This window comes from Haemorhous mexicanus, chromosome 25 (genome assembly GCF_027477595.1).
Source record: "Haemorhous mexicanus isolate bHaeMex1 chromosome 25, bHaeMex1.pri, whole genome shotgun sequence".
In the NCBI taxonomy this organism is placed as follows: domain Eukaryota; kingdom Metazoa; phylum Chordata; class Aves; order Passeriformes; family Fringillidae; genus Haemorhous; species Haemorhous mexicanus.
This window is the reverse complement of record NC_082365.1, coordinates 6,314,293-6,328,867: the sequence shown is the minus strand read 5'-3', so window position 1 is coordinate 6,328,867 and position 14,575 is coordinate 6,314,293. Positions and strand designations below refer to the sequence as shown.

The window sequence follows — 14,575 nt, the reverse complement described above, 5'->3', positions numbered from 1 at the left end:
ACAGGAGCATGGCGGTGCCAGGGGCTGGGTGATGCTGTGGCACCATGAGGGACGCATTACAGCCACGGCTCCGTGGGCCCACGTCACTGCTCTGGGCACGTCCTCGCAGGCTGCCTCCCCTGGGACAGCCCTTGACTTGTCTGTTTGTGCCCAGCTCCATCAATCCCAATTGAAATAAGACGGATGGGGAGATAAAGAGATAATGATTCCATAGGTAGGAGAGGCGTGTCACGTTTGGGGAGTGTCCCACCCAGGGGTGACTCACTTGGAGCCTTCCTTGCTGGGATAGCATTAACCTGCCAGCTCTGATCTCCTTTTGTCACAACGATTTCCATGCTAAATAATTGGGAACCTTGACTTTGGCAATTTAACTAAGCAGTTCCACGAACCAGAAGGTGAAGAGAGGCTGTCACATATGGGCAGAGCTGGTCAGGGAAATGGGGCTGGAGTTCTGTGCTCCAGGGAAAAGAAAATTTCAGCAATCAACAGCATTGCACAAGGGACAAACCAAACCCAGCTCTGACAGTGCTGGAGCAACTTAATTCAACCTCCTAGCATGGAGTGGCTGAAATTTGTCTGGGTGTGCAGAAGTGGCTCCTCCCCTGAAGGGTCTCATTCCAGCTCAGAGCTGGAGCTGGAGTTGCTGAGTTTGCTGTCATTTGATGAAAAGTGAATCTGGGGATGAGTTTATGGAGCTTGCTGTGATCCTTTAGCTCATAGAGTATGGCTCTGAATATCCTTCAGCTGTGCTTTACACACCCTGATCCTGCTGGTGTGAATGTGGAACAGGGCACGTTTTCCAGACCCTTCTCTCCACTCCCATCTCACTGTTGATGGACATGTGTCTCCAGCAGCCTTTTTGGAGGGGCAGCTGAGAAGTTCAGTTTAAGTTCTGTCAATAAGGGCAGTTTATTCAGGAGATGTGCTTGAGCTCCTCGGCCTGGCTGCATCCTGAGACCTTCTACATTTCCAAGCACAAGATCATACCTAGGATGAGTATTTTTGGTCCTCAGACTGTTTTTTAAAGGCATCCATTTTCTGTTCCTGCTCCCCAACAGCCCGTTGTGGCATGGCAGGGAGCTGTGAAGGGCCAGGACAGGGAGCTGCCAGGGGGTTGTGAAGGGCAAGGGCAATGTGGACATAAAAGCAAAGCTTCTCCAGCTTTTGGAATGTCAGTTGAGTGATCAGCTGCTCCACTGGGGCTCCTGAGAACAGCACCAGCTGCATCACAGCACATGAGACGCTGACTTTTCAAATGTCACAGAATAATGGAATCATTAAGCTTGGAAAAGCCCTCTAATATCACTAAGTCCAGCTGTTCACCCATGTTCACCACTAACCCATGTCTCCAAGTGCCCCATCCACGTACTTTCTGAACATTCCCAGGGGTGGTGACTCCACCACTGCCCTGGACAGCTGTGCCACTGCTTGGCAACTGCTTTGGTGAAGAATTTTCCCCAGTATCCAATCTAAACCTCCCCTAGGTAGCTTGAGATCATTTCTCCTTGTCTTCTCCCTTGTTCTGTGGGAGCAGAGCCCAACCCCCTGCTGGCTGCATCCTCTTGTCAGGGAGTTGAGGAGAGCCAGAAGGTCCTCCCAGAGCCTCCTTTTCTCCAGGCTCCCAAAACTGTGGGGAAGAGAGGTAAAACTGACAAAGTGGGATTATGGCAGCAGGAGAAAGGATTATACAATGCTCATTTATGGCACAGTCACATTCCTCCAGGCCTGACCACCATCCCAGCTGTTTCCCCCTGGCACTGTAAGCCATGGACTCCTGTGTTGTCCCCCAGATGTCCAATGCCATGAGCCAGATGATTGGGCTGAAGGAGAAGGGGCTGCCCCGCATCGCTCGGCTGCTCCAGTCCAACAGCTCCGAGGTTGTCCGCTCCGGGGCCTCTCTGCTGAGCAACATGTCCAGGCATCCTGTGCTCCACAAAACCATGGGTAAGTCCTTCCCCCGTGCTGGATCCCAGCTTTCAGCTCTGTGGGATCTGCCCAGCTTGCTTTGTAAGCCCCATAAGGAGACTTAGTTGTGCTCCAGAACTGGGCAGAGCAGTGTCATTTCCTCTGGCCCCAAGGACAGTCACCAGTGCTGTGTGACGTGTGCTGTGCTTTATGGACAGTGACAAACCTGCAGGACCACAAAGGTGTTAGTGTTTTGGAAACTGAGTTGGACTTCAGTGTCTGTGGCCAACAACACTGCCCTCCCAAAGGCCTTCAGACCTCGTTTTGTCTTGGGAAAATCTACTCATGACAAAGATGCCATTGCTGTCCAACACTTCCAGTGTCTCCCTGCAGAGATAACTCTGCATGGTGTTGACAAAAATAGCATCATTCACTTGTGCCAGATTGTGTTTAATTGTTGATTGGAACATTCCTCCACCTCTTTAGCTCACCAGGTGCTCCCAGATGTGTCCCGTCTCCTGTCGTTCCAGTCTGGAAACACCAGCAGCTATGGGGAGATCATGACATCAGCTTGTTACACTCTGAGGAACCTCATCATGTCCAACACCCACTTGGGAAAGTCTTACCTGTCCAGCAACTTGCTAAATAATGTAGTGAGCCTGTGCCGGAATGGGTGAGTGTGGGGCACGAGGCAGGGGCAGGGACAGAGCCAGACTGACCCCAGAGCCTTCCCAGCACCCTTTGGAGCCAGACGGCAGTATTATTCCTTCCTAATAAAGGAACTGGGTGTGTTGGTGGGCAGAAATCCTCAGCACTGGTTTCTTGGAAACAGGCAGGAGCCATCCAGGGTGGGATTTGCAAAAGGGCCTCTGGAAACTTTCTGGCTGAATTTTAGGAATTTCTAAAAAGAACTGGAGCACCAACATCTTAAAGTCTTTTAAAAATAGTACTTAAAGAGCTTATGAAAAAAAGGAGAAGTGACTTTTGACACAAGCAGATAGTGACAGGACAAACAGGAATGGTTTCAAACTAAAAGAGGAGGCATTTATACTGGATAATAGGAATAAATTATTCCTCATGACAGTGGGACAGCCTTGGCACAGGTTATCCAGGGAAGCTGTGGCTGCTCCATCCCTGTAAGTGTCCAAGGCCAGGTTGGATGGGGCTTGGAGCAACCTGGGCTAATGGAAGGTGTCCCTGCCATGGCAGGGGGTGGGAATGGATGGGCTTTAAGGTCCCTTCCAACTCAAACCACTCTGGGGTTCTCTGATCTATGAAAAATTCCAGCCCTCAGAACAGGGGATGTCAGTGACTTCCTGACTCCTGGGCTTCCCTCAAACCTTGTCATGAAGGTCAGGTCTGAGGTTCAACACTGCAGGTACACAAGGATTGTGCTTAACTTTTTTGTGCAAATATGTTCATCTTTTAGTTGAATCATCTTCCTCAAGATGCGACTCTGGGGGAGCATAGACAGGAATTATTTTAGGCACCTTCCTGGTCTGCTCCTGTATTTTACACCAGCTGAGCAATCTCATCATATTTTACCTCTTTCTATTTTAGGACTTGGTTTGGGGTTTGGTGGTAGGAATTCTGTCCTGTTTGTTATCCATACTCCCTGCAGCATAAGCCTGTCAAGCCTTGCCAAGTTCTGTGTTCATTTCTGGCCAAACTGGTGTTAAACTTCCATTCTCTTCGACCATGTTTTCTCCTTCCTAGGCTTTCATCTCTCCTGCCATCTGTCTTTGTTTTAAAATGCCTTAGACAAGTAACCCATTGTTTTCTGTTGTGAAAAACCATTTGCATGCCTTCATCATCATTTGATAAAGTTATTCCAATCCACCTCTTGTTCCACGGCAGAGACACTCTCTGTCATTACACGGGGCCTCCTTGTTTAGGTTGGGGCTGGGCCAAGGAGCATTGCTCTATTTGCTGCTTTTACTTGCTTCCACTCTCCAATGAGCCCAATTACCATGAAACCCAGCCCTCTCCTAAGCCCTCCTTGTTTTGAATGGTATTTACTCGTGCTGAAGTCCTGTTGTGGCTCCTCAGACCATTGCTCAGTAATTTGCTGCTCCAGCACAGCCTTGCACAACCCGGGCTGGGAACACTTTAATTGCCTTGGCTGCTGGGGATGAGCTTTCTTGGAGGTGAGTCACTGAACTGTGAGGAGTTACCAAACTCTGGAGATGTCTCCAGTCCTGCCTGGATCACAAAATCCTCCCAAGAAACTTCCCAGTTCTTACAATGTCCAAAACTTGAGTTGCTCTTATGCCTCCATTAATTTTTGTCCCCAGAGATTTTTTATGCTGTTCACTTCTTGGGGAAAAAGAGAAGGAGAACAATTTCCACCCAGGACTAATCTTACTTGTCCAAGCTGTATTATTTCAGGCTGTTCCAGCAGAGCTGATGTTGGAGAGACTTTTGACTCTTGCTGGGTCCCAAGGTGAAATTTTCCCAGTGTCACGTGTTGCCTGTGAAGATAAACAAGGAAAATTAGGGTGGGATTTGTCCAGTCCTTCATCAGAAAGAGCCTCCCCTTCCCCTTTGGAATTCAATAAATCTCCACCACTCCTGGGGGCTGGCTGAAGCCCGCGGGTCCTCACTGTGGTTCTGAATGTGGTGAGTCCCACATCATCACCCTCCTCCTTCCCAGCACTGCAGGCAGCAGAGATGGGGGGACAGGGGTCTCAGGGGTGCCCCAGTAGTCAGGGAGGACCCAGGGACACCCTGCACTCTGTCAGGACTTTGCAGTTTTCTCTGTTAATCTGCCTCAGGTCCCTCTGGACATTCCGTGACCCCCAGGCTGGGGCTGGTGTCTGGGTTTTCCCTCCCTGTGTCTCTTCTGCCACCCACAGATCCTGCCCTGTGTTTCTGAGCTGGGCTCTCACTGCATTACCAGCTGCAAACCAGCAGCTCCACCTGCTCAAACACCTTCAGAGGCATAGCTTAGAAAGAGACTCCAGGTTCCAGACCAGTGAGTTATGCATCTTGCCCTTTCCCATGTTCTCCTCCCTTCCCATGTTTCTTTCTTCTCATGTTTCTCATAGCTGAGTTCTGACACAAAAGGCAGAAAGGGTTCAGCAGTTTATCTGATGGATGTGGTTTCTTCTTCTTCCTGGAGCATCCCAATTAAGTAATTGTCTGTGTTTCCTGCAGATGCTCTCATCTATGACATGGAGCTCATGGTCAAATGGGGTTCCTTCTCTCTTCATTATTTTTAATTGAAGTTGCCAAAATATTGAATATTTCCTTCAGTTTCTGGTGGTGTTTCTGAAAAGCAAGCCACTGGACCTGATTTATTGGGGTATTTGGTTTCCTTTTCGTTTTTCTTCTCCAGCTGTCTGAAAAACATTTCTCTGCTCATTTTCAAGCAACATTATTTCATTAATTCAATTAAAATTCTCCTCATTAATTCTACTGGCTGCACTCAAAGCTTTTCCCAAAAATCTCTCCTTGCGCTTTAGAGCATCACATTTGCAGTTTATCCCTTTACCATGGATTTATTTATGTTTCTCTTTGTGCCTTCACTTTTCACACTTTTGCTATTGCAGTTTTATTTTGCAGTTCAATTGCACCACAGCATTTCACCAAAATTAATCTTTTGAGAAACTCAGGTCTTCCCTTGATTATTGCCTGTGCCACAGAGTTCTTCTTATCCACACATTTCCAATTTCCCATTTCTGCCAAAGACTGCAGCTTGATATCAATTTCATAATCTCTTGCTTGTTCTGGGAATTCCTTGGCATTCTCAGTGACACACCTTAAGTTCGTTGTACATTTGTCCTTTGATGAAGGATTATTTCTCCCTATTATTTGATATCTGTGGACAAGATTCTTATCTTTTTTGCCCCCATTCTGTTTCTCCCCATTCCCCATCATCTCCTTCTGATTGTGTCTTATGTTTTGTTGAGTCTGTAGCTTTTTGGATGACTCCTGCCACTACCACCAGGGGACATCTCCCTCATTGCCTTTCCACACTTTTTCATGAATAATTCTATTTGTAAAAGACAGACGATACTTAAAATCAAGTTTGATTTTCAGGCAATTTGTTATTAAGGAATTTCCCCCCGAAATCAGCTGTCCTTGATATTCTGCTCTGTGTTACTCACTACTATATTCACACTGTTTTGTTTGGGATATGCTGCTTTACCTCCTGAAGTTGGCATCACAGCTCCACCAGCCCGTATTGAGCTTTTTATACCTAAATTGTGGCAGTCAATGCTGTTAGAAACAGTCAGTGCCAATTCTTCAAATGAAGAGTTCAGAACTTCTTCTGCCTGAATTCATAAATGACTCAGACACTGATGCTGGTAATTTTGGCTTGAAAATACAAAACTTCTGAAATGTTCTCTGGAGACAGAGTGGCAAAAAGCACATATTTAGCATCATTAGAAGTATTTTTTTTCAAAAATAAGAGAGAATTACTCTGGCTTAGGAAGAGAGAAACAACTTCAAACTACAAATCCTTGAAAGAGATAGTTCAGTTCGTGCTCTGCCTGTCTGATCACAGGTACCTAGGTACCCTTGGGTTTGTAGGGATTTAATGGCTTTTCAGCCACAGACAACATTTCATGCAAAAAATGTTTTAAAACATTGTTATTCTGGTGACAGAGCATAGTGTGCTTATAACTACAGAAGAGATTTGGCAATAAAACCTGTTGTTTCTGTCCCAAAGCATTGCTCAGGAATTTCTGGCTGTCCTCCAGCCCTCCACACAACACTAGGAGCTGCACAACACCTTTGAAGTTTATGACCAAGTTAAACTCGATCATTTCTTTGGTAACAGCTGCTGTGTATGTCAGAGAAATGCCTCAAAATTTACTGGCTGTGGTTCCATCCCTGTCCTCCCACACTCCAAGTGTGGAGTTGATGTCCCAGGTTCCTCATGATCTATTGGTCCCATTTCTTGTAGGCTTTTGGGGACTGTTTTGAGAAATGTTTTGAGGACTGTTTTTGAGGGCACAAGGTTTTGTGGAGACAGGGAGGGCCCTGAGCTTGGTCCTGTTCCTCTCCATCATCCTGGGTGGGACAGGCTGAGGCTGCTGCCCTGAACCCAGAGCAGGAGTTTCCCACAGTCAGAAGGAGGCCCAGGACATCAGTAGCAGCCATGGGAAGCAGCAGGGAGGGGATATCTGGGTATGAAATGTTCCAAAATTATAAAAGGTCCTGCAATGACTCACGGTTTCGAGCTGTTACGTGAGCAGGTATCTGTTCCCTTGTGCTGAGTAAGGGCTCTGAGCTGCTTGCAGATGTTGTTATTGCAAAGGCTCCCATCCCTTGTTCTCTCCAGGCAGCTCCAAGCCCGCTCCTCTGCCCCCTCCCAGGAGATCCACCCATGCTGGGAGTCCCTGCAGACTCCAGCAAAGGGCTGGCACTATTTCCCTTCTCTTTCCCTCAGATTTCAGGCTCAGCTCAGTTTTATGCTTATTTTCCCACTCAGATCCTCCTCTCTCATTTGCCCTGCTCTGGTGACAGTTGTCACACAACATTGCTGAGAGAGCAGGAGGGTGTTACTGACAGGCTTTTTCATGGCTAGCCAGGCTCCCAGCTGGAGCTGGGTTTGTCCCAGTGGTCAGCACTGTCTGTGGGGTGCTGCTCTGTGCCTGCCATAATCCTCCTGTTGCTTTCACCTTCCCAGCTCCTGTCCAAAAGCAGCTGAAGCTGCTCGACTTCTCCTGACAGACCTTTGGTCCAACAGGGAGCTCCAGAGTGTGCTCAAGCAGGTAAGGACAATAGTCCTGCTTCTGGGAGTCAGGAGCAGCCCTGGGTTGTTCACCTGCTGAAGTGGGGAGCTGGTAAAGGCCCTGCGAGTAGGGCAGGGCCCAGGAGGAGCCTGGGGCACTTGGGCACCCACCTGGCATCTGAGCAGGTGGCAGGGGGACACTGCTGGGACTCACTCTGGGGACAAAGCAGAGGGTTTCTTGCCTGTGTCAAACACCTTCCTCCCTGGGGATGGTGCTGCAAGGCTCCCCAGCACAGCCCCCTCACTCTGGGCTAGAAACACTGGGTGTTCCAGCCTCATTTAGGGGATTCCCTTCACTGCAGTCCTTTCCGTCCCAGCAGGTGCCTGGCAAGGTCCCTCCTCTCTTTCCCCTCATTTTCTTCTGTGTCCATAGCCCTGCCCTGTGGTTACACCCCTCTGCAGTCAGAGTAAACTTTCCAACCAAGAGGAGAGGAGTATTTGGGATTTGTTTTGCTCCCTGCAACAGAAGCTGGGAAGGTGCAGAGCCAAACAGGCACTGAGCCAACTCCAGCTCCAGCTGCTGCTGCTCCCAATTCCCAGCTCCTGCTCCCAGTGCTTTCTTTAAACAAGCTGTGTTTTTCCAACTCAAAAGCAGCAGCACCTGCAGGGATTACAGGGTCAAATTAAAGAGAAGGAGGGATCCCTACAAAGGGGAGCACCTGAAGGCAAAAGCAGAGCATCCAAAATCTGTTCCCACATTGACAGTGAGGTCTTTCTGCTCAGGAGCTGGGGTAGTTTTGTGCCAGCTCATTTTGGTATGACTGAGTCACTCTGGTGTTCACACACAGATTCATTGCAGAGGTGCCTGTCAAGAGAGGAGGATGGGAGTCTCCAGGGGCACATGCACCATGTGAAGACTTCTGCTCTTTTTTCAGAATGAAGAACTAAATGAAACAATACTCAGTGAATGATTCAATAACAGTTTCCTCCAAAAACCTGGAGGGGTCCAGCTCTGGGTTGATGGAAGGCAATGCTAGGAAAAGCCATCTGGTCTGCGGGAAGGTGTCCCTGCCGATGGCACAGGGTGGGATGAGATGAGGTTTAAGGTCCCTTTAACCCAAACCATCCCATGGATTCTATGGAGTTCATCAGTAAGGGTGGCAAAGCTACCCAGAGGGCTGGCAGAGGAGGTTGGCTGAGGATGAAGCACACTTTGCTCAGTTACTGCTCTGTGGAAGCTGATATGCACTCACTGCATTTCATGTTTCTGCTTTTTTAGCAAGGGTTTGATAAGAACATGATGGGATCTTTAGCTGGAACGACCTTCAGGACCCTCTCCTCCAGATTTTAGAGCCTCTCCATGCACCTTCAGGCTGCAGGTGAGAACATGGCCCTTGTGGTGGATTTGGGACACAGGAATCCTTTGAGATTGTTGCTACTTTTGATCACCCCAAAAGTGTGTTTGTGAGATTTTCATCCCAAATTTTCCCAGCCCAGTCTGTTTCTGTGAGAGGTCAGAGTGCTGTCCCTAGGCCAAGGGCAGATGTTGCCCCCAGTGCCCAGCTGTGCATTTTGGAGATGCTCAGCACAGATGTCACAGGACAGACAAAGCTGCTGGGCCCGGCTGTGCCTCTCCCTTCCTGTGCCAAGCAATTACTGATTCAGTGCATTTTTCCAAACCCTCACAGGTGAGGCTCTTCTGGGATTTTCCCTGGCACTGCCCTCATTCCTGAACTTTGAGCAGTGTTATCCAGACAGTGCCAGTTATGTGCAGTGAATTCCAGCACATCCATGGCTTCATTAGCCTTAGCAATTGTTTGAGCCCTTAATCTGCCTGTCAGCCTCAGGTCAGAGTTGAGAACCACATTCTGTCAACTGAAAATCCCAATAGAGAATCCAGGGAAGAGAAACCATGGGCAGAATTTCCAGGGCATCATTATGGGTTTATATTCAGTGAGAAATGAGGATTTAACCCATCAGGCACTTTTCACTCATGATTCCCACTGAAGGGAAAGGCTTTAAGCACTTTGAAAATACCAGAGGTCTCTTGGATAGTGTCTGAGATTATGCAGAGGGAACTACTTGCTCCCTTCCCCAGCATGGTCCTTGTGATCAAACCAAGAGAAAACAGTGCCAAAGCCCCTTCCTTCCCTCTGCCCAGGAACTGATTTCACTTCCTGCACTATTGGGATGTTTGCATTGGGACTCTGAGGAGGGTAGAAGTCCAGGGTGAAAAGCTATGTGCAGCTGAGAAACTGCAGCCAGGCTCAGAGAAAAGATTAAAAGTTGGGGTTTGTTGTAATGAAAAGATCTCTTGAATGCTTTAATTATCTGGGGTTTTGCTTTTTCTTTGTTTTTTGTTTTTTTTTTTCCATTTCAGAATTTGGAGTTGGTTCATGTCCATGAAGAGCAACACTTCCATGATTCCTGAGGCTGTTAAAGATGTAGAGAGTTTCTGAGTTCAACTCAACTGTAAAGCAAACCAAACATGTGGATTTCATGTGGATGACACTGATATTTTTAAGCATTTTTTTCTTTTTAGGGGGGAGAAGGGACTTTTATATACTTTCTCGATGTCAATAATTATTTTTTTGCCAAGAGTGTGTCTGTGTAACTCTGGGTGTGATGTAGAGGTGTGTGCAGGCAGCACACAGAGCACACATGGGGAGCAGGATCTTCCTCCAGCTTAGTCCCCTGTTTTCCACCCAAAGTCAGGGTGATTGTGCAGTTTAGCCCCTTGCAGGATTTTATTCCAACTTCACCCTATCCATGCACCAAATACTGCCATGCTGAAAATTTGTCACAACTTGTTTTTATCCATGAACACATAAAAAGTCAATTTTAGGTCAGGTTCCCCCTTTGCATCTGTCCATTATTAACAGATACACACAAGGATGCTCTTCTTTCCAAGGCTGGTTATTCCTCACAGTTATGAACGAGGGCTTCTTCTCTGCTTAGGATTTTTCTCTGATAATTGTTAACATTTTCTTTCCTGTGACATGAACTCTTTATCTCAAGAAGCAAATTGACACCTGCAGATTCTCTCCCAGGCCTCCATCATCTTTCCCTGAAGCTGTTTTGAGAGGACAGTTGGGACACAGCTGCAAACCTTGAACATTCCTAGGTCCTGATCCATTCTGAGCACCAAAGCAATTCCAGTTCCTGACTGTACCTGGACAAAGGTGGCATTTGAGAAGCTGAGCAGGACAGGCCAAGTGTTTTCCCCCTGGAATCATTGACTGCCTCAGGAATGAAAGAAGGGAGGGATGTGTCCTCTTTAATCCTGTTTTGTTTTTATTGATCAATGTAAAGAACTGGTACTGATGTGCAAAGAAATGTGAGCACTTGTGTGATTGTCAGGTTTGGAAATGTTTTATTTCTCAGGATCTTGAATTGCATTCATCTGCTTGTGATGCTGAGGCTGTGATGAGGGACTGCTGAGCTCATTTCAGAGCAACTCAATTCTCACAACCTTCCTCTCTCCAGAAGAAAAATATCCTTCCCATGGAGGGGACACAGCTCAGACTCACAGGGAAGGAGCAGCTGAGGCTGTCTTTGCTGCCTGTGCTGGTTATTATTCCTCAAAGGCTGCAGGGGCACAGGCCCTGTTTTTCAAACATCAGGAGCATGGGATGTGCTTGGGAAGGATGGATTATGAGCCTGGAAATAGAAAAGCAGTCTCATTTTAAGTGTCAGGCTCATTAATTGGTGGGACTCAGGATATTCAGTTCACATCCATAGGGTGATCTGTGCCCACTAAAGAACCCCCTATGAAGTTCAGGTTTGCTCTGCTGCAGTTCCAGGTGGCCCTTGCTGGTCCCCCTTTGGAGCACAGGGAGCTTCTGCCCACAGGGAGAGGTCATTTCCAGCTGGTTTTCCTCTTGGGCTACAAAGGGTGGCTTCATCTTGTGCACTTTACTGAGCAGCCACTCTTCTCAGTCAGGAGCTTTCTGTGCTGAGCTGCAGCCAAATGAGAAAGGGAAAAAAGCCCCTTTGAAGTGGAGAGGCAGAACCAGGAGAATCCAGTTGGACAGAAATGTTCCAGGAGGGCTTAAACAGAGCAAAGAGGCCCAGTCTGTGGGCAAAGCCCTTCCAGCAGTTCCCTTGCTGCATGTGGATTCCCAGACACAAAATATTGGAAATGCTTTGTGCAAGACCCATCCTTGGATGTCCCTAAGCACTGCAGCATCCACAGGGTTGGTTCCGTTTGGGTGTGAAGTGTTCTGTGCAATTTTGCGTTCAGGTTTGATCTGTAATGACATGTCCAACACAAGTCCTGGGAGCAAATGCTTTCCTCTGGAAAACTAATTGAGGAAACAGAACTACAAAATGGAATGATGGAATATTGAGGAAATTCACTCTAATTGGCTGTGATTTAGGCTTATTTTAAAACAGTGCAGCTGCTTTCTCCCCTAATGCAGTTAATGAGTCACTTTACAAGACACAAAGAGCCATAGCATTATGATCATCAACTCACAATTAAATTTACAGGTGCTGGAGATTTCATTAGTGAGTATTGGACTCCAGGAGGCAGATTCATCATTCACATACATTTTATTACAAAAAACATTGTTACAGTTGTTTTTATTACAGGTTTTTTTTAAAGCTAACAAATGCTAAAACTGAAATCTGTCTCCATGCTCAAAGCTCTTCCAAACGTGATTGGGCACAGTCCTCAGCAATCTCACCCAGCTGGGATGTTGTCCCTGCCCTGGGCTGGGCACACCAGAGAGGTTCCTCCCCCTGAGCTGTTTTTAGGATGCTGTTTGTCACTGCTTGCAAACCTCAGGGCAGAGCCCACTCAGGAGAGCCGTGGGCTGCAGAAATCACAACCATTCTGCCATTCCAGGGCTGTTCTGCAGCTAGATTTCCCCTGGGGAATTCTCTGATATCCTCTTTTTTCCTCACAGTCTCCCTTTAAAACCTGGACACCAGCCTCCACCCAAGTCAGTGAAGTGACTTTGATGCCCAACTCTGAGAAGTAAAGGGAAATTCAGACATTGGAGTAACTGCTGTTGCTCATAACCAGCCATTCTGGGAGCTCAGTGAGGTTCTCTCCAATGTGAATTAATGCTGTTTTCACCTCCAGTATAATTGTTTTCATTCTGGGGAGGTGTTTTTTTTAAGGCATGATTTTAACTGTGACATCCTCTCTGATGAGCTGGTTTCCTGTTCCTTGCTCCTTGAAGAGCCAGGGTAGGGCACACCCCCAGGACAGGGACAGGGCAGGTCTGTGGCACAGGGATGGAGAATTCCTGAGGAGGAAGAAGGAGTGTGGCCAGCAGCAGCAGCAGCAGGAGCAGTTGGACACCCAGTCATGTAAATAAACACCACCCTCACTGTCCTGGCACAGCAGAGCTTTTTTGGTCTATTTCCTTATAAATGCTTTGTTTATTTTGTGTGTTGTACAATCCCACCCCAGCATTTCAGAAGCCTCATGGACAAATCAAAGGCAGTTTCATTCCTTTCTGAACACACACCAGTGTAAGACCAACTCAGCCTTACCAGTCCATAGCTCTACAGTGTATTCTGTAAGATATAGGTATGTGAGAAAAATGTCTCAGAGTTTTGTTTTGGCTGTACTGTATGTATTTGCTTCATTGGAAAAGCTGAAATCAATAAAAATTGCTGAAATTTCTTCAAGCTTTCTAGTTTGGATGGTTTTGTTTCGGTTGTTTTGCCAGTGTTAGGAAAGAAGAAAGGTCTGAAAAAAACCTGTTACCCTGCAGCAGGAATCAGCTTGGATTGATCTGCCTTATCCACCAGGAGTAAGGAAGCTGTAAATCCCATTTCCTCCAGCCTGGCACTGCCCAGGCTCCCCAGGGAATGGGCACATCCCCGAGGCTGCCAGAGCTCCAGGAGTGTTTGGACAGCACTGCCCAGGGTGGGATTGTTGAGGGGTCTGTGCAGGGCAGGGGTTAGACTGGATGATCCCTGTGGGTCCCTCCCAGCCCAAGATCTATGATTCCATGATTTCATCCTCAATGGATTTCTCTCCCAAGAGTTTTCACAGCCATGACTTCAGTCCATGGAAAAGTTAATTACCATTAGTGTCATTTGTGTCATTGTGAAAGGATCCAAAGGCTGTGGCAGGGAAAACCCCTCAGCTTTTTCTAGACTTGCCCCACCTGAGCTGTGGTTGAAGCTCTGTGGTTCTGACATTTAAAAGGTGTGCTGAGGGTGAGGGGATCCTCCCCAGTTTCTCTCTGGGCCTGGCTGGGCAAGCCCAGCTCAGAGAAGTTCCTCACACAGACCCAGCAGCTCACAGCACCCAGTGACCTCCTCTGGACCCTTCCCCATGGAATGATTTCCTTCCTGAGCTGAGGAGCTCAGAACAGGGCACAGGGCCCAGCACAGGGCAGAGGGTGAGTGAGCCCAGGCTTGTGTTGGGACATCACAGATCTGATCTCTGCTCCATCCCTATCCATACCTGATATTCCCTTGGAACATCAGGTTGAGCTTTTGTTGGCTGCCACTGGGATGGCCGTGAATGGTCCATAGAGTCACCTCCACGCCCATCTTACAAAAGAAAAGATGATTTCACCCCACGTGTATCACAACATTTCACTGATGTTTGTCTGTCATTTACCTCCCTTTCCTTACTGGTCTCTAGCTCCCCAAAATTCCACAGACATTCCTCCATCCTCAGGAACGTCGCTGATGTATTGGGTATAGCAGCTTGCAGGAATCCTACCCATTTTTCACAGGCATCACAAACTGGAAAAGGTAAATATCTGTTCCTCTCTGCTCCTCTCCTTCTGAGTGCTCCTTCTTCTGATCCCCACTGATCCCCCAGCCTCCTGGCAGGTCCTTCCCGTCTGCTGGGAGATGCTCTGACTTTTGGCTCATTCTTCTGACTCCAGCTTGTTGTTCCTTCAACTGCTTTTGGCAGGTTTAGTGTAGTTTATGTTGAACTTGGAAGAGGTTGTGAAGCCTTTCCTATTTTTATCTTCAGCTGTTTGAAAAACACCTGCTGGTACCTCCGTC

At 47.6% G+C, this 14,575-nt stretch overlaps 1 protein-coding gene across 1 annotated transcript in view; it reads left to right on the top strand.

The window, feature by feature from the left end:
• Positions 1–13,231, top strand: part of PKP1 (plakophilin 1) — a 49,151-nt gene extending 35,920 nt beyond the window's left edge. The window contains exons 10-14 of the mRNA XM_059867561.1: positions 1,791–1,944; positions 2,392–2,578; positions 7,544–7,628; positions 8,868–8,967; positions 9,969–13,231. Coding sequence (XP_059723544.1) covers positions 1,791–1,944; positions 2,392–2,578; positions 7,544–7,628; positions 8,868–8,939 — 498 coding nt within the window. The 3' untranslated portion in view covers positions 8,940–8,967; positions 9,969–13,231. The remainder of the gene's footprint in view (positions 1–1,790; positions 1,945–2,391; positions 2,579–7,543; positions 7,629–8,867; positions 8,968–9,968) is intronic.
• Positions 13,232–14,575: the final 1,344 nt, after the last annotated feature.